General features: G+C 40.7%; 1 protein-coding gene across 1 annotated transcript in view; it reads left to right on the top strand.

Moving 5' to 3' along the window:
• Myocd (myocardin) overlaps positions 1-18,838 on the top strand; it is a 107,044-nt gene that overhangs the window by 31,113 nt on the left and 57,093 nt on the right. The window contains exon 2 of the mRNA XM_045131503.1: positions 14,559-14,624. Within this exon, the coding sequence (XP_044987438.1) occupies positions 14,559-14,624 (66 nt within the window). The remainder of the gene's footprint in view (positions 1-14,558; positions 14,625-18,838) is intronic.

The following is an 18,838-nucleotide window of genomic DNA, read 5'->3' as shown; positions in this document are numbered from 1 at the left end:
TTCATTTGGGGGAGAAACACAAGGGATACTTGGGAGAAAAAAAAATGCTTAAAAGGATAATATGAAAATCTCCCCTGCCAGATATGAAATTATTAGTCATTGGGCTAGTATTATCTAAATAATGTAGTACCAGGACAAGACTAGCCAGACAGATATGGAAAGCCCCATAATTCTGAGTGTGAAGCAACCTGAACCCCCACAAGTGACTCCCAGTTCTGATGACAAGGCAAATTACATGAGCAATGGTATTAGTTCTGAAAGTCGGGACAGCCTGGCACCCAACAATCAGTGCCAAAGAAGAGGCAGATCTCTGCCAGCTATAGATTAAGGGTAGAGTACGTATCCAGCAAGCACAAGACGCTGTTCAAAATCCAGCACAAAACATGCTCTCAGATGATTCACTGTGTGACACAAATACGACACCAAGAACTCACTTTCCATCATCTCCAGAAAATAACAATCTGGCCTCAATGGAGGTGAAGCAAGAACTCGGCGAACACCTCTCCTTCACAGGTGGTTAGAACCTGCGGTGGCGAAAAACGTGGGACAAAAATATCTCTGTCTGAAGAGAGCATTGTCAGCTGCAGCGGATCAGTGGGGGCTTCCCTGGAGCTCCGGGGATAAAAGTGGCTGTAGCGAGCTGGAAGGAGGGAGGGGAGCAAAAGAGGACTCGGGAAGGGGACCAACTCATAGCTGTGCCCAGAGGGAAAGCTGACTTCTCAAATGGGCCCAAGGGAGCTGTTTCTGCCTCCATTCCCCATGGAAAGCCATAGCAGGGAAGGATGTAGTCACTCAGGCTTGACTTGTGGCCTCCAGGCTTGCCATGCCAGGAGAAAGAGCCCCTCTGCAAGGACAGACTCTCTGTAGGTTCACCCTGGACGTGGCTCTGCTGCGCCCGGCGGGTGTGAGACCTTCCCGGAGGAAGATCTTAATGACTGAACAAGGAGAGGGCAGTGACCCTGAGAGAAGCAGGAAGTCAGAAGAACCTTTAGAGAAACCTACTTGTCGTATCTACCTAAGGGTTTCAAATATTCCATTTCCTGGGACCGTATCTGACTCCACTTCTAGGCTCACTTCAAGAAATATTTTTAAGTAATACCAAAATGAGTCTCATGCACAAGCCACAGCAGAAACTTCCAGTGCCACAAAAAAAAAGAAAAAAATTATGCCAAAAACTGTAACTACAAAACAATGTTTATTGCTGGTTTTAGTGACAAAAGCTTGGAAACAAGCCAACAATGGCCATTTTGTTCGATGACTTAGGTAGTAACCAGAAAGTCAGTGATCAAGGAAGAAAAATAGCATGCAGCTACCAAGCAGTATATTTTGAAGCGTGTTAAATGTCATGGGAAAAGGTCTGTGATATAGTAATAATAAAAGCACGCAATGAATTAGAATTTACAATGCATGCACTGTTTATCGCATAAAAACTCAAAGGTAGAAAACAACCTCAACTTCACAAATCTAATATTAAGAAATCTGTCCAAACTCGGTGGGGTGGGGGGAGGACATGGCCCAGGAATTATAGAAACTAAACCTTGAAGTCATTTACCCAAGAGTGGGCTGCCTGCATCGACAGCAGAGCCTGGGAGAAGAGAAGGGAAGCTGACCCTTGGAGGTGTTTGAACCTACCTCGCCTGTCCTCACTACTGCTCTCATGTTCCCGTGGCCATAGCCTTTGCTCACATCGCTCACTGCTATTTTTAGTGGGCCATCAAATAACTGCAAAACGTAAACGAGTTGAACATTGTATGAGCAAAGGGCAAGGAACTTTTGACTTTGCATAATCCTTAACCATTTGTTAAAGGAAGGGATTTAGTGTATGACCTATTGGACTCTGATGATCCACAGCATGTGCACGTGTGCAAGTGAGCACACACACACACACACACACACACACCATGAACAAATGTAATCACACTAACGCCACCTGTTCCCTTCAACAGATCCGTGGCAGTTCTGTAGGCAGATTGTTACCGGCTGCCTTATCTTCATAATTGTGGTCAGCATTTCTCCCACATGCATACTTGCTATGGGTTGAGAGTCTAAACAGGTCACTGAGGAAGTAGAACGAAAAGAACAAACTGTAACGTCAGTTAGCATCTCTCAGCATTGCTTGTCAATGTTGGTCATCTGTGCTGTTTAGGCCAAAGGCACAGCAAAGCAGAGGAAACCTAGTCACATTGCTTTAAATAAGTGGGTTACGTGGTTGTCAGATTAATCTCAGGGTAAGTTACAAGTCAGGAACTTAGCAAACAAAACATTTCTCAGAAGAAAAAAAAAAGTTATTTGTAAGGCCCATAAGAAATATTCCCATAGTTTCTATTTAATATAGTTTTGGAAGTCTTAGCCATAGCAATAAGGCAAGAGACACACATAAAAGGGATACAAATTGGAAAGGAAGAAATCAAGTTATCACTATTTGCAGATGACATGATTCTATACATAAAGGACCCTAAAGACTCTACTAGCAAGCTGTTAGAGCTAATCAAAACCTACAGCAATGTAGCAGGATACAAAATAAATACACAGAAATCAGTAGCCTTCATATATGCTAACAACAAACACATAGAGGATGAAATCAGAGAATCACTCCCATTCACAATTGCATCAAAAAAAATAAAATACCTTGGAATAAACCTAACTAAGGAAGTAAAGAAACTATACAATGAGAACTTTAAGACACTCAAGCGAGAAATTGCAGAAGACACTAGAAAGTGGAGAAACATCCCTTGTTCCTGGCTTGGAAGAATCAATATCGTGAAAATGGCAATCTTACCTAAAGCAATCTACACATTTAATGCAATCCCTATCAAAATTCCAAAGGCTTTCTTCATGGAAATAGAAAAAACAATCCAAAAATTCATTTGGAATCATAAAAAACCTCGAATATCTAAAATAATACTGAGCAACAAAAAAGAGGCTGGTGGTATCACCATACCTGATTTTAACCTATACTACAGAGCCATAGTAACAAAAACAGCATGGTACTGGCACAAAAACAGACATGTAGATCAGTGGAACAGAATAGAGGACCCAGATGTAAGCCCAAGTAGCTATAGCCACCTGATATTCGATAAAAATGCCAAAAATACTCATTGGAGAAGAGACAGCCTCTTCAGCAAATGGTGTTTTGAAAACTGGATAAATATCTGCAGAAGGATGAAAATAGATTCTTCTATCTCGCCATGCACAAGAATTAAGTCCAAATGGATTAAAGACCTTAACATCAGACCGGAAACTTTGAAACTGCTAGAGGAAAAAGTAGGGGAAACCCTCCAACATATTGGTCTTGGCAAAGACTTTCTAAATACAACCCCAATTGCTCAGGCAATAAAACCACAGATTAACCACTGGGACCTAATGAAATTACAAAGATTTTGCACCGCAAAGGACACAGTGAAAAAAGCAAAGAGGCAACCTACAGAATGGGAAAAAATCTTCGCCAGCTATATATCTGATAAAGGATTAATATCTAGGATATACAAAGAACTCAAAAAGTTAACTAATAAGGAATCAAACAGGCCAATCAAAAAATGGGCTAAGGAGCTAAATAGAGAGTTCTCAAAGGAAGAAATACGAATGGCATATAAGCACCTAAAAAAATGTTCTACGTCACTAGTCATCAGGGAAATGCAGATTAAAACTACATTGAGATTCCATCTCACTCCTGTCAGATTGGCCACCATCATGAAAACAAATGATCATAAATGTTGGCGGGGATGTGGAAAAAAAGGAACCCTTCTGCACTGCTGGTGGGAATGCAATCTGGTCCAGCCATTGTGGAAAACAGTGTGGAGGTTCCTAAAGCAGCTAGAGATTGATCTACCATATGACCCAGCTATAGCACTCCTAGGCATATATCCAAAGGACTCATCTCATTTCCTTAGAAGTACATGCTCAACCATGTTTATTGCTGCTCAATTTATAATAGCTGGGAAATGGAACCAGCCTAGATGTCCCTCAACAGATGAGTGGATAATGAAGATGTGGTACATTTATACAATGGAGTTCTACTCAGCGGTAAAGAAAAATGAAGTTATGAAATTTGCAGAAAAATGGATGGACCTGGAAAGTATTATACTAAGTCAGGTAACCCAGGCCCAGAAAGCCAAGCGCCACATGTTCTCCCTCATATGGGGATCCTAGCTACAGATGACTGGGCTTCTGTGTGAGAATGAAAATACTTAGTAGCAGAGGCCAGTAAGTTGAAAAGGAGACATAAAGGGTGGAGAAAGGAAGGGAGGAGGATACTTAATAGGTTGATATTGTATATATGTAATTACAATGATTGTAATGGGGAGGTAATATGATTGAGAATGGAATTTCAAACGGGAAAGTGTGGGGGTGGGGAGGGAGGGAATTACCATGGGATATATTTTATAATCATGGAAAATGTTAATAAAAATTTAAAAAAAAAAAAAAAAAAGAAATATTCCCATAGTTCATTCCTATATTTTATTCTTAGAGAGTTCATCCCCACAGAAATCTCTAATCTATGTAGACTGCTATAACAAAGTTCCACAAACTAGTTAACTTGTTGCCCACAGGAATTTATCCCTCACAGTTCTAGAGGGTCCTAGAGCAAGGGGCAGCATCTTCATTAGCTGGTGAGGACTCCTTTCCAAGGTCACGAATCATACCCTCTCCCTGCTTATTCAGAAGGTAGAAAGGAGAAAGCAGCTTTCTTGGACCTCAGTGGTCATGGAGGCCCTGAGAACCCCCAAACAATACAGGCTATTGCCAGAACTCTTGTATGCTTATCAAAAACTAGATAACAAGACCATGTTACTAAAGATAAGACATGCGCTGGTAGCAGGACAAGGAAGAATCAAGCTGAAATGGAGCTGGAAGCCTCCTCCCTCCTGGGCAGCTACCATAGTGCTAGCAAGTGTATCTGGGCTGCTGTGGGAGAAAAGCTGTCAGTAGTCTCACACAGCAGTGGACCCTTCCTGCTGCACAACTGACTGGCCAGCCAAGAGGGAGCCCCTGGTGTTATAGTGCTGGGATGTTATGGGGATAACAAACTGGTCTCGATTGGATCTGAGACCTGGTCTATGAGAGAAAACCTACTGAAAAACCTATGGTTACAAAGGTCATGGACCCTGGGGTTGGGGGTAGGGGCAGCCACAACTGTTGACTAAATGGATATTCTGAGCCAAACTGCCTCCTAAATATATATATATTTATATATATATTAATATATATATATTATATATATATAGTGTATATATATATATATTATATATATATAGTGTATATATATATATATACTAAATATATATATATATACTAAATATATATATATATATATATATATATATATATATATATACATACATGATGTTTATCCCCATGCCCCAGTACCAAATCTTGGGTGAGAGAAGCTTCTTTTTTCAAGATGGTGGTGTCTACTGGAAACATTCAACTTGCCACAGTGCTGACAACAAGTGAAGGTTGAGCGCTCAGCACTAATGGAGACATTTTTAACGGCCCCTCCAAGGCTCAGGGAGAGCTGTGAAAGAGTGGGAAGAAAGAATGTAAGAGCCAGAGGATGGGGAGGAGTACTTTGGATGCTATCTTCCAGACGTGAAGTGACCATTACGTCACCACCACATAGCATCTTTCACTGCCTCCACAAAGCTGAGCTCATCAACATTTTCACACGGACAATGGAGGAGGAAGAAAAAAAACGTCATTAAAATAGAAAAATAGAAAAGGATCTATTTGGAAAGAAGAAGGAGTTCAACGAAGAGTGAGGGAGGAACAAATGAAGGTATTGGAAGGGGATTATGACCAAATTGCATTATGTCTCTTGTATGAAAATTATCAGTAAAGAGTTTTTAAATTTGTTTATGATTTCAGACATGTATAGAATGTATTTTGATCATACTCACCCCAATTGTCCTCTCGTATCACCCTGCCGCTCTTCTGACCCCCTCTTGTTCCCACCTAGTACCCCTTTTACGTCCACATCTTTTAGTTTAACCCACTGAGTTTAATTCGGGCTACTGCACGAGGTGGGGCTTGTTCACTGGAGCACAGGCAGCTTCCCCGCGGCGGCCCCACTGAAGAGAATGACTTCTCCTCCCTGGGGGACGGGTTTGACCACCAATAGCTCCTCAGGGAGGGGTGGGGCGGCATGAGACCGTCCCTACCTGTGATGGGATTCTGAGAGGTCTGGTGGAGATGATCATGAGTGAAGGGTCTTGACAGTCCAGAAGACGACGGCCCACAGAAGAGCTGCCCATTCTCTGGCTCTCACATTCTTTCCACCTCCTGTTCCACGATGCTTCCTTAGCTTTGGAGGAGTTAAGACAGATGTCTCATTTAGGGCTGAGGGCTCAACAGTCACTTATTCTCAACACTTTGACCTGTAATAGTCGACATCTTGGGCCTCTTTTCTCAAAGGCAAAAATCCCTCACATGCAGGCTCTACACTCCTGAACTAATCACCTCATAATACTATCACCTTCATGGGCTGAGAGTCAACATGGGAATTTGAGAATAGGGAACACAAATATTCAGATATAGGGGCTAAGTACTTTAGTTCTCTGAAGCATTTTTACACATCCTAGTGTTTCTGCATTTATTCATGTTGTTTTTGCTTTCTACTCATGTCTCCTTTTATGCCACATACTGACAGAGTATTTCTCTTTATAGCTTACTGATAGATATTTAGCTATATTCATTCTGATATCTGTACATTCATTTGGATTGAGTTTTATAAGTTAAATTTTACATTGAGCTTTATTTTTGAAACTGATGTTATTTAATTGTAGTAAAATATATATAACATGAAATTTACCACCTTAATAATTTTAGGTGTGCAACTGAGTGATATTAAATATATTTGCATCATGGTACAGCCATTATCACCATCCATGTGAAGTCTTTTCTTTTTGAAAAAATAATATTTATTTAAGAGAGATTGAGAGACAAAGGCAGATACAAAGAGAGAGAATAGATGCACCAGGGACTATAGCCATTGCAAATGAACTCCATATGCCTACACCACCTTGTTCATCTGGCTTTATTGGGTACTGGGGAACCGAACACCATTCCTTAGGCTTTGCAGGCAAACACCTCAATCACTGAGCCATCTCTCCAGCCTGTGAACTCTTTTCTTTTCGAAACTAAAACTGTATCCATTAAATAACCCCCTGTGCCCTCTGTCTCGATCCCTGGCAACCAACATTCTGATTTCCTCTGTATAGATTGACTATCCTAAAAATGAAATCATACAGTGTTTGTAGTTTTGTGACTGGCTTATTTCACTCAGGATGACATTCCTCAAGGTCCATTCCGGTGGTGTCATATTTCAAAATTTTCTTCCTGTGTAAGACTGAATAATGTTCCATTATACTGATTTACCACATTCATTCATTCACGCATCCATCCATCCATCCATCCATCTGTCCACTGAAGAACACTTGGCATTGTTCTACCTTTTGGAGGTTGTGAGGAATATGGCTATGTACATGGATGTGAAATTACCTCTCTTTAAGTGTCCACCTTCAATTCTTTGAGTATATGACCTGAATTAGCATTTCTGGACCACATGGTAGTTCTATGTTTAAGGTTTTGAGGAATTGCCACGCTGTCTTCTAAGATAAGCTGCAGCCATACCTAACTTTACACTCCCGCCAACAATACAGAAGCTCCTCCTTCTTGCTACCACTGTTCCGATTGTATTGACAGTAGTCACCCTAATGGGTGAGAGGGGATGGCTTTGTTCCCTTTCTGTGGGCGAGAATCTTCTTGTCTGTCTCTTAGAGAGGACTCTTCCTTTGGTTCACAGTTACCTCCAGTCTAAGCTCTTCCCTTTGGTAAGCGTGGAGTCTTCCTTTCCTGATGCTGACATTCCTCCAAGTGGGGTCGTTCTCACAGAGCTCAACTCTCACAGTGGGCCCTCATGTATATGCTAGACTTTCTGATGCAGACATGAGCACAGCATGCACAGCAAAGACATGCCACTCAGACTTGTGTTTGAGGATTCTGAGAATGTAAGGGTAGGGAGAGACATGATGAGTCATTAGCTTGATTCAGACAATGGATTTCTGACCCTATGGGGTATTACCAACAATCTAGGGCCTACCTGTGCCTCCAGAGATAGCAGATGTGCTCCCAACTATAAACAGAGTCTTATTCCTTATACCCAGTGCCTTGTCACTTGCAAAGAAGGGCACGGCCCAGGGTACAGGCTAACCTCCTGCTTCAGATCCTCAACCAGCAATCCTGTTAAAGTTAAGCCAATTCTGCACGGAGGATCCTTGGCAAGCTTTCAAGGGCTCATCTGCATATGGTGGAACGCTGCTTTCAGATTCCATGTTCTCTTCCTCCTTGCAGATTACTTAGTGTCCATGCGCAGAGGGACCTCCTGCTTTTCCACAGTGGATGTTGACTTTTTTCTCATTTCTTTTCTGGTTTTATTTATTTATTTATGTGAGAGTGACAGACAGAGAGAGAAAGAGGCAGAGAGAAAGAGAGGAGAGTGGGCGTGCCAGGGCTTCCAGCCACTGCAAACAAACTCCAGATGCGTGCGCCCCCTTGTGCATCTGGCTAACGTGGGTCCTGGGGAATTGAGCCTTGAACCGGGGTCTTTAGGCTTCACAGGCAAGAGCTTAGCTGCTAAGCCATCTCTCCAGCCCTCATTTCTTTTCTTTAGAGGAATCAAGTATGTGATCAATTTACTACCAGAGCACAGAAAATGTTCACTATATTTGTGAATAAAAAGGACTAAATGATACAAAATGTAAATTATCTCAAGTTATAATTTAGCTCCTAAAAACACATCCTGACCCATATTAGAGCCCTTCCCTATTCATTGTGTACTAACAACAAGAAATGCCTTCCAAGCCAGGTGTAGTGGTGCACGCCTTTAATCCCAGCCCTTGGGAGGCAGAGGTGGAAGGATCTCCATGAGTTCAAGGCCACCCTGAGACTACATAGTGAATTCCAGGTCAGCCTGAACTAGAGTGAGACCCTACCTCGAAAACCACACCCCCTTCCCCAAAAAAGAAATGCCTTCCACACAGTAGGCAATCAAATATTGTTAGAATGGGTCAATGTAGGTAATGAATGAATGCCTGGAATCTTTGCAAATGTTAAAATCTGTAAATGCATTTTTAAAAGGAAAATAAGGGAACAGCAATGAATGAATTTCTGCTTTCATGGTCTTAAATTTTGGAGGCCTTGGTTCTCTTTGGGGATCTGATGGATGCCATGTCCTATTCCCAAGGAAAAACTGTACATATGTGGAAATAATTTCACATATCAAAATTGTTTTTATTTATTGCAGTACACCAAACAATCCCAAACTAACCCCTTTGAGAGGTAGTAAGGTATATTTCCTCCTTCATATCACCAACTTTCTTTTGTTCTAAATTTCCTCGGGTTTTTATCATTTGTTTCTTTATCCAGTTCAACCTAAGTCAAAATTGCTCAATGTCAGAGAGCTGAAACAGACTTCAAAGTTGTGGGTTATTACAACAGGAAATCTCTGCGCTTCTCCTTGTTACATTAAGATCCATAATATTGAAAGACAAATCATTGAAGATTCTTATTTACAAATAATGAAATGTGTACAGTAGGGAGGTTGTTTGGTAGAGACCTTGGAAAATAAATTATTCTTACCACAACATTTTAGTAGAATTCACTAGTAAAGCACTTTAAGTCTGGAGGTGTTTATCAGTGTATTAAAGGGGGAGGGTTTTGATGATTAACATATTTTATAAATATATTAATATTTGAACTTTATTTCTTGAGCAAGTTTCATCAGCTGTAGTTTTTATGAAATTTGTCCATTCATTTGAGTTTGTTAAAATTATTGGCACAGATTGTATTAAAGGTATTATTATCTTTTTAATGTCTAGGGTATATAGTTATAATGCATGTGTTGATTCCTAGCATACAAATTCTCTCTCTTTCTTTCTTGATCAGTCAAGTTAGAGATTTTTCAGTTTTGTTGGTATTTACAAGCTTGTTGGTATTTAACACTGTTAATCTTTTCTACTATACTGCTGTTTACTCCGTTTTCTTTTGTGAAGATTTCTGCCTTAATCTTTATCATTATTACTATTGCTGCTTCTTATGTTGAATGTTGGCTTATTGACTTGAAGCTTTTCTTCTCCTTCAATGTAAGAATGTAAAGCTATAAGTATCCATCCACCCATGTTATTTGATATATTCCAGAAATTGCAATATGTCACCTATTTATTAGTATTCAGATAAAAACACTTTTTTTAAAAAAATTTTTTATTTATTTATTTGAGAGAGACAGACACAGAGAGAAAGACAGGTAGAGGGAGAGAGAGAATGGGCGCGCCAGGGCTTCCAGCCTCTGCAAACGAACTCCAGACGTGTGCGCCCCCTTGTGCATCTGGCTAACGTGGGACCTGGGGAACCGAGCCTCGAACCGGGGTCCTTAGGCTTCATAGGCAAGCGCTTAAATGCTAAGCCATCTCTCCAGCCCAGATAAAAACACTTTTAACTTCCTTTATGGTTTCTTCTTTGGCCCATAAATTGTGTTGCCCAGTATTTTCCCTGTATCATATTGCTTTTGATTGCTAATTGATTCTGATCATGATCAGAGAACACCCACTGCAGAAGTTCTGTTCTTCTGTACTTTCTAGAACCTGACCTATGGCCTAGCACATCTTGGTGAACATGCCACATGCATGTCAATGAGCATTTATTCTGCGGTTGTAGTTGTTGAATGAGGATTTAAATTAATTAACATTAAATGGCTGGAATCTGCACATCCTATGTTGTCTTAAGTAATTTTTTTTTCATCTAGTCAGTCAAATGTTGAGGAAGGAATCTTAAAATCTCCTTCTATGATTTTGAATTTCTATATTCCTGTAAGTTTGTCAAATATGGCTTAATGTATTTTAGGATTTTGTTATTAGACTAATGTCCATTTACAATTGCTAAGTATTTCTAGAGAATTGCCCCTTTCATAATTATAAAATGTCACTCATCTCTGGTAATGCATTTTAACTTGAAATCTACTTTATTATGATAGTCAAATCATCATTCTAGTTTTTCTACACTTACTGCTTGGGTTACATGTGTTTTTTTAAATTTACTTTACAAAATATGCCTTTTGTAGACAGCATATATATGACTATTGCTCTTTTAAATTCACTGATAGTCTCTATTTTTAAGTGTTACCATTAAAATTGAATCTAACTCAATGTGGTGGTATTTAGAACTATCAGTTTATTACTTTCTATCCATTTGTTTTTCTATCATTTTCCCCATATTCCTTCTTCCTCATCCCTTTTTGGGTAATCTTAATCATTTTAGTGTTATATTTTAATTTACTGGCTATTAAACCTATGTTTCTTATTTTTCATTGCATGGTCTAAGGCTTACATTAATTTTTTTAGTTGAAATGACACCACTGACTGCATGAAAAGGGTAGAAACATGTAGTCATTATTTTTATTCAGCTTTCCAGTATCTCAGGTTGTTGATTTGTAAAAAGCAAAGGTTATCTTGGATTACAGTTTCAAAGGTTCTAACACATGACCATTGGCTCTAGTGCTTTGGGCCTGTGGGAAGGTACAATGTCATGACATGTGTGGCAGAGGATATAACTTCATGATAGCAAGAAGCAAAAGAGATAAGAAGGGACCAAGGGCCGAATATCGCCTTCAGCAGCACACACCAAATGGACTAGCTTCCTTCTTCCGGACTCCATTGTCCAATGATTTTAATGTTTCCCAGCTCTAAGATTGCAAGCCAAATAACCTTCACGTAGCTCCTCCAAATGATAGTCAGGCTCCTGGATACTATCACTGGCATCTGTACTGCCTTCAGCTGCCTTTGGTATACCAAAGGCAAAGCTTCACTTTTCCTCCAACTTTCATACATTTCACGATTGAGACAAAAAACTAAATCGGTCATATTTACTAATATAGCATTTCTGATAGTCTTTATTACTGAATACTCAGGTTTCCTTCCAGCATCGTTTCCTCTCACCTTGACAAACTTCCTTAAGCAATTCTTGCATATTATATTTACTTTGCTTTATCTAACATATCTCCATTTCACCTTCATTCCTTTAACCACTGAGCCCTCTCTGCAGCCCATATTTCACACTCATTCCTGTAGAACACTCTATTGTAGGCTGAATTATACAACTTCAAAGCCAGGCTGGAGAGATGGCTTAGTGATTAGTGTGCTTACCTAAAAAGCCAAAGGACCCAGGTTCAGCTCCCCAGGACCCATGTAAGCCTGATGCACAAGGAGGCACATGCATCTGGAGTTCTTTTGCAGTGACTGGAGGCCTTGGTGCACCCATTCTATCCCTCTCTCTCTCTCCTTGCCTATTTCTGTATCTCTCTCTCTCTCTCTCAAATAAGTAAATAAAAATAAAATATTTTTTAAAAACTTCACCATTGACACATCTCCTCTAGCAAGGCTACATCTCCAAAAGTTTCCACAACCTTACCAAGCAGGCAGTCAGCAGAGGATCGAGTGCTTAAACAAATGAGCCGGTGAGGGAAATTTGACATTCAAGCCAGAACAGATAGCTAAATAATACAAGACTTTTCATTTTCATTTATCCACAAGTGTATTCATCAGGGTTCTCTACATCAACAGATGAATAGAATGAATTGTATTAAAAGGGAATTTGTTGGATTAGCTTACAGCAGTCCAAAAATAGCAGTCTGCAGGTCCGAGAGTCAAGGAACCTGGTAGCAGCTGCTCAGTCCACAAGGCTGGGCGCCTCAGCAGTCCCGGTCTAGCACTGAAGGCCTGGAGGCTTCCGGGAGAGCCACTGGTCTTCAGTCCACACTGGTCTTTAGTCCACACTGGCCTTCAGTCCACACTGGCCTTCAGTCCGAGCAAGCTGAAAGTCAGCCAGTAGCATCCACAGCCAGGTGGGGGAAAAGATTCTTTTCTCCCAGAGCTTCCTTAGATTAAAACCTTAATTCCAAGAGGGGTCACCCATTCTGAGGGAAGGGTTCACCCTGCGGGAGAAACTTCCTCCTTCAGTTAATCATACTTGGAAGCAACCTCAGAGACCTAATCAAGAGGAATGTCTGTGGATCCCTAAACAGATTAAGTTAATAACAAAACTTCACCATCACAACAAGATAAAATATTTCTATCTTCTCTGCTATCCTGTCTTAACATGGAGTCCCAGGGACTTATTTCAGTGAAACCCAGGGACGGATGCCGAGCAACAAAGATCGACTAAAAGTGATTTAAATAATACTGTTCTCCATAAAAAATGTTGACAAGAATCCAGTTCAAAATATGCAGCAATGCTTTCTTTAAATTGTCTTTCTCTGTTACCTCAGCTTTCATTTTATCTTATGGCTGGATTTGCTTTAAATATTCTGAAATACCAAATAAATGTGCAACTATACTCGCATAGCCTATTTTCTTTGCTTCTTCCCCTTCTCCAACTTTCCCTTTATAAAACTAGTGCTTGATTGCCTGTTTTGTTGTTCTTTTTTTTTTTTTAAGGTGAAAGTTGACTAAACTAATCCTACTCATTGGAACCTTCTGTTGCTTGCATCCTAACAGGTTCTGAATGCGAAATGTCCCCCACAGTCTTATGCTTTGAAACCTAGTAATTCAGATGATACACTGGGTATATCAGTCAGAAGTAGGTCACCTGGGGTGACTCCTTAGGACTGTGTCTTGACTGATTCCTTCCTGCCCCTCTCATCTCTGCTTCCTGGACCACATAGTCTGAGCCATGTTGTGCTCCACCGCAGTCCCCATAACAGTAGAGCAGCCTACCATGAAGCCTGTGAAACTATGGCACAAATGAATCCTTCTTCCCTAAGTTGTTTGTCTCAGACATTTTGTTACACTGATGGAGACTGACTTAATACACATTCTTATTCTCAACAACTTAAACCCAAGAACCAAGATGGCTATCTCAGAATCTCCCTAAGAAAATGGAATATTGAATTTCACAAGACAGAAAGTGTTCGAGGGGGAGAAAAGGAGAAAATTGCAAATATCCCACTCAAAATTTCGTACTATTTAATGTTTAATATTTTACAGCTATGTTCTATTTATGTTTGTGTTATAGGTACCTAACATATACAAATATCTGTATATAATGTAGCATTTGGATTGTTTTATAGTTTTATTTGTTCAAGGTAAAGCATAATTGTGATAGACCTTCTCTGAATGTCCAAACCAATTTTATATTCTCATAATGTTGGCATTTATGATCACACTGTAAGTGCCAGGCACTGTGCTAAGCATGCCCTCAGTCTCTCCTTTGAAATCACGGGCAGAATCTCCCAGCAGTCAACACTGAAATAGCGTTGTAGAGGGAAGGAGAGGGGAGGTTGCGGGGAAAACAGCATTCTCCTCCAAGGGGAGATATTCTTACCCTCTCCTACCCTTGGCTCCTCTCACAACTTCTTTCTCTGGGTCCACAACGGAGCTGAAAACGTACTTCACAATAACTTCAGAACTGTTCTAGGAAGAATATGAAAAGCTCTAGGAAAGTAAGGTGAAATTGTAAGTGACCATAATCATAGCTGGACCAACTGTCAAATGAATGCTTCCTTTTCTAAGTTTTACAGTTGCGACTTCAGCAGAGAAGGACCCAGGAGCAGCTGGCTAACCGAGGCATAATACCACGTGAGTACCTGCATCTCTCATCCACATACCACCCTAGGACTGGGCTCCGTGGGTGGGTGGGGGGGGAGTCCCTAGAGCTCACTTAGCCCACTGTAATGAATGGCTCTCCTGTGATCCTTCAAGGAATCTATGTCAGCGGAAACCAGCCTTTGGAGGCTTTACCACTAATTACCTACAATAGATTGTGCCTAAAATCCCAATATGCTGGGTTTGTTCTTATTGTAAACTGAGTCCATGGGCATCCCTCAGCCTTCCTCGACTTTTGAAATGGGATATAATCACTGCTCTTTCCACAGATATAAATCAGATTATCTTTTCTTTTTCTCATCTTCTTGATTTCAGCTGTTTAAAGTGTTTAAGATTACAATTATTTCATATCGTTGAATATTTATTTTCTTTCTAGAAGATTTAGTAGCAACACCATTCTAGCACAAACAGTATAATATTGAATTGCTGACCAATGTCTGTCTCAAAGAAGAGTTATCATTTCTTTTAGAAGTTAAGGTTTTCTAACTGGACAATTCAATGTAATTCTTGGTTATCTATGAAAATACAAGAAAGGGAGCCTCAGTTGAAGGAAACCACTATTTAGGCGTCTCTAAATCATAGCAACTTACTATCCCAATAAGTCAAAAATCAAGGCGACACTGTAGAAAGTCAGGTCCTTGTGTAATACTGTAGAATTGTTATTTCTGCATTTAATACATAATGGGCAAAGGTTACCCTTGACAGATGGTCCTGTGTTTGTGATCTCTGAGCCCTGTGACCATGGCCTGTGCATTGTGAAGCTGATTCCCTGCTTCAGGGTTGAAACAGAACAAAGAATTTTTAAGACTTTTCTTTTGTAATTCAAAAGTAACTTTCTTAATGGCTGAACCTTGCAAGCAGCACACTAAAGGAAGAATTAGAACAGAACAACTCTTCAAGAGAATTACTATCCACAGTCTAGACAGACAGCTCCCCTGTAATTTCAAGGCCATCTCAACAAGTCCTGCTGGGTTGAGGAGCCAAGGGACCAAGTTTCTGGGTAGTGTGTTTCCACTCAGCCAGACCTCCTGAGAGAGAGGGACCCAAAGACGTGCGAACAAACAGGTCAAGTAACTGCACCTCCACTCAAAGCTGGTAACTTGCATCTTCACCAGTGATTCTTTCTCCATAGTTCTGAAAAGGCAAATGGGGATGAAGCTTACAAGTTCACTATTGACTTAAAGTTCAACTCAAGTGTCTGAGAGCCTGAGCTAGGGTCTTCTTAGAGCTTGCATTTGCATTAGAATAAACATGTTTAGGAATGTGGAGTTAAGTCTGGTAATCAGTAAAAACAATCAATAAAGACAGGAATTAGTCCCATCATACATTTTTTGGTGTGTGTGTGTATGTGTGGTGGTTTTTTGTTTTTTGTTGTTTGTTTGTTTGTTTGGGGGTTTGGGGTTGTTTTTTTGTTTGTTTGTTTGTTTTTTGTTGTTTTGTTTTTTTTTTTTTTTTTTGAGGTATGGTCTCACTGTAGCCCAGGCTGACCAGGAATTCACTATGTAGTCTCAGGATGGCCTTGAACTCACTGTGGTCCTCCTACCTCTGCCTCCCGAGTGCTGGGAATAAAGGCATGTGCCACCACACCCAGCTTACCATCACACATTTTAAAATAACATCTTTGTTATTGTCTTCTCCAGGATAGTCAGTGTAGATGCGAACAAAATACTGTGCAAATATAGACAGCAAATTTACAACTGTACTCTGTTGTATCATGAAGATCACTTCTAATGGGAAAAGTCCTGTAAAGAATGGAATGATTTCTTTTTAACCCAGCCAATCAAAAAAAAGGTTTTCATCTTCAGCCACCTCCTCTCATCCAGGGTTTCTGTGGGTGCACACCCTGCTGTGGAAATGTGCGCTCATGTCTGGCACACATTGTAGGTCCTGCCTGGACAGACCTGCTCTCCTTAGCTCTTCTCAGAAAGCTAGGGCGGAACAACCCTTTTCACCTGCTGATGAGACTAATGAGACAAGACTTCCACCCACAGAGACTAAACACACAACTCCCACAAGACACAGGGCAGAGGGAAATGCAAACGGTGGGGAGGTGGAAAGAGGAACCAGAGTCTCAGGGTCTTCTGAATGCAGCGTAATTCAACACAATGTATTATAAGCTAGAGAACGTATAGGGTTTTGGGCCAGGCACTGAAGAGACACCAGTTAATGAGCAAGACGGTGCTCCAGGGGGGGCTCAAAATGATAGGGGAAATGTGACAAGATAAGAATGATTCATGAGACTCCATTACTTCCCAGGGGACTTTGTTTTCTTATTTAAATGTTGGAAATGAAGGAAGAAAAGGCAGAGGAACGGAGAGAACAAGGAAGGAAGAAAAGCTAGCCATCTCAGAGATCAGTTAATTCTGTGATCTTTAAATTATTTTAGTTATTAAGGAAATTACCTATTCACACACACACACATGCATGTATGTTGACTGAGATAGTGTTGGGGGTCCACAGCCTGCTTCCCTGACAACTCTTCAATGCTCCCACAGTCTTCACTGGAAAGCTGATTCTCTTCAGAACAAAGGTTGAGAACTTGGCCTTCACCAAACCTTTTTTTGTCTTTTATGTTCATGAAACTGAAGCTGGAGGCTAAAGAAAGTTTTTAAATATTCCAAAGCCAACTCCAAAGTGTTCCAATATTTTGGCATTTTGGCTTAAAAATTTTGAATGTATGCAAAGTAAGATTATTTGTAATATGACACTCTACCCCTGAAATGTGAAATAATTGCAATCCTCCCTCAAATTTTATAACTTGCCAAAAGTGCTGAAATTTGAAGCTAATGACCAGTGAGTGAGTTGTTCCGAGGTCATCCACAGCTTGTCACAAGTTGTCCCGCCAACCTTTGGCAGAATTGGTCATAGGTTTACACTGAGTTGTGTCCAGTGCCTGTCTACTGCAGAAGTTCAAAGGCTTCTTGCTGTGGCAGAGCTGAAGCCAGAGCCTGAGATTCCCACTTACCATGTAAGCCCTATTTCTCAAATGGTCAAGAGGTATCACTTGCTTTGTGGTGACCTAATAATAGTAGTAGTAGTAGTAGCAATAATGATAATAAGATAAAATTTTAGAAATTAAAAAACACAGAAAATGTGAAGTCTGAACCAATGGTCTCAATGAAATCGTTTCAGGTGCTAATGACAATCTACATTTTGCAACAACCATTATTTAGTGACAAACTCCCCTGACCCATCCCGTTTCTATTATACTCCAAAATGATGATTAAACCTGGGTGTGGTAGTGCATGTCTTTAATCCCAGCACTTGGGAGGCAGAGGTATGAGGATCACTGTGAGTTCGAGGTGACCCTGAGCCTACATAGTGAATTCCAGGTCAGCCTGAGCTACAGTGAGACACTACCTTGAAAAACAACAACAAAACAAAAGACTAAACTACAATGTTCCCCCTCTGACTCTAATGGGTCATGTGCTTTCAAGCTGACTAATACAGTGATTTCAATGGAATTCATTTCCTTCCTTCCTTCCTTCTCTCCCTCTTTGCTTATGAAGAGAGTCTAATGGAGTTGAGCTCAGGGAAGACAGGAAGGAAAATGTTCCTCCTCCTACACAGAAGAGGAAAGAAGAGAAGAAAGAGAGAGGAAAGAGCTGTAAGGATCTAGAGGACCTGGGCCCAGAGAGCAGGCTACTTGCCATTAACTGGAGGGAAATCTCTGGGCAGCTTCAGTCCATGAACTGATCAATGTGAATGAATTTCAAGATACAACGAGCTGTCTATGAATGGTGCTGCCTTTATTTGTTTTGCAGACTAATCCAAGCTACAGCAGCCACATACTTACGGCAAAGCCTTGGTAAATCCCTGAACTCTGTGGCATTCCTGAATAGCCAGAAGAATGACGGGCTATTCCCGCACCCACACCCCACGCAGCTGCACCATAGTTTGGGACTGGACAGTCTCTTTCTCCGCCCTCAGTGCATCATCTCACTCGGCTTCTCCCTACGGCACCCTACCACACCCTGCTGGCTGTCTGAGCAGAACACAGCTTCCCTTCTTCCTAACACTCCCACCTCAGACATAGTGAAAGATGCCCTGGATTTTCTTGCCAAGGCCTCTTGGGTCAATAATCCTAACTTCCCTCTTTCACCCATTTCTTCTTCAGTTTCTCAGTTCCCTGGTCCTTACGAAGTAGAAGAGCAGTCACTTGCAGACACACTCTGAATTTGTCTTCG

Source organism: Jaculus jaculus, chromosome 12 (genome assembly GCF_020740685.1).
Source record: "Jaculus jaculus isolate mJacJac1 chromosome 12, mJacJac1.mat.Y.cur, whole genome shotgun sequence".
Taxonomy (NCBI): Eukaryota; Metazoa; Chordata; class Mammalia; order Rodentia; family Dipodidae; genus Jaculus; species Jaculus jaculus.
The sequence above is the reverse complement of the archived record's forward strand: the minus strand, read 5'-3'. Positions and strand labels throughout refer to the sequence as shown.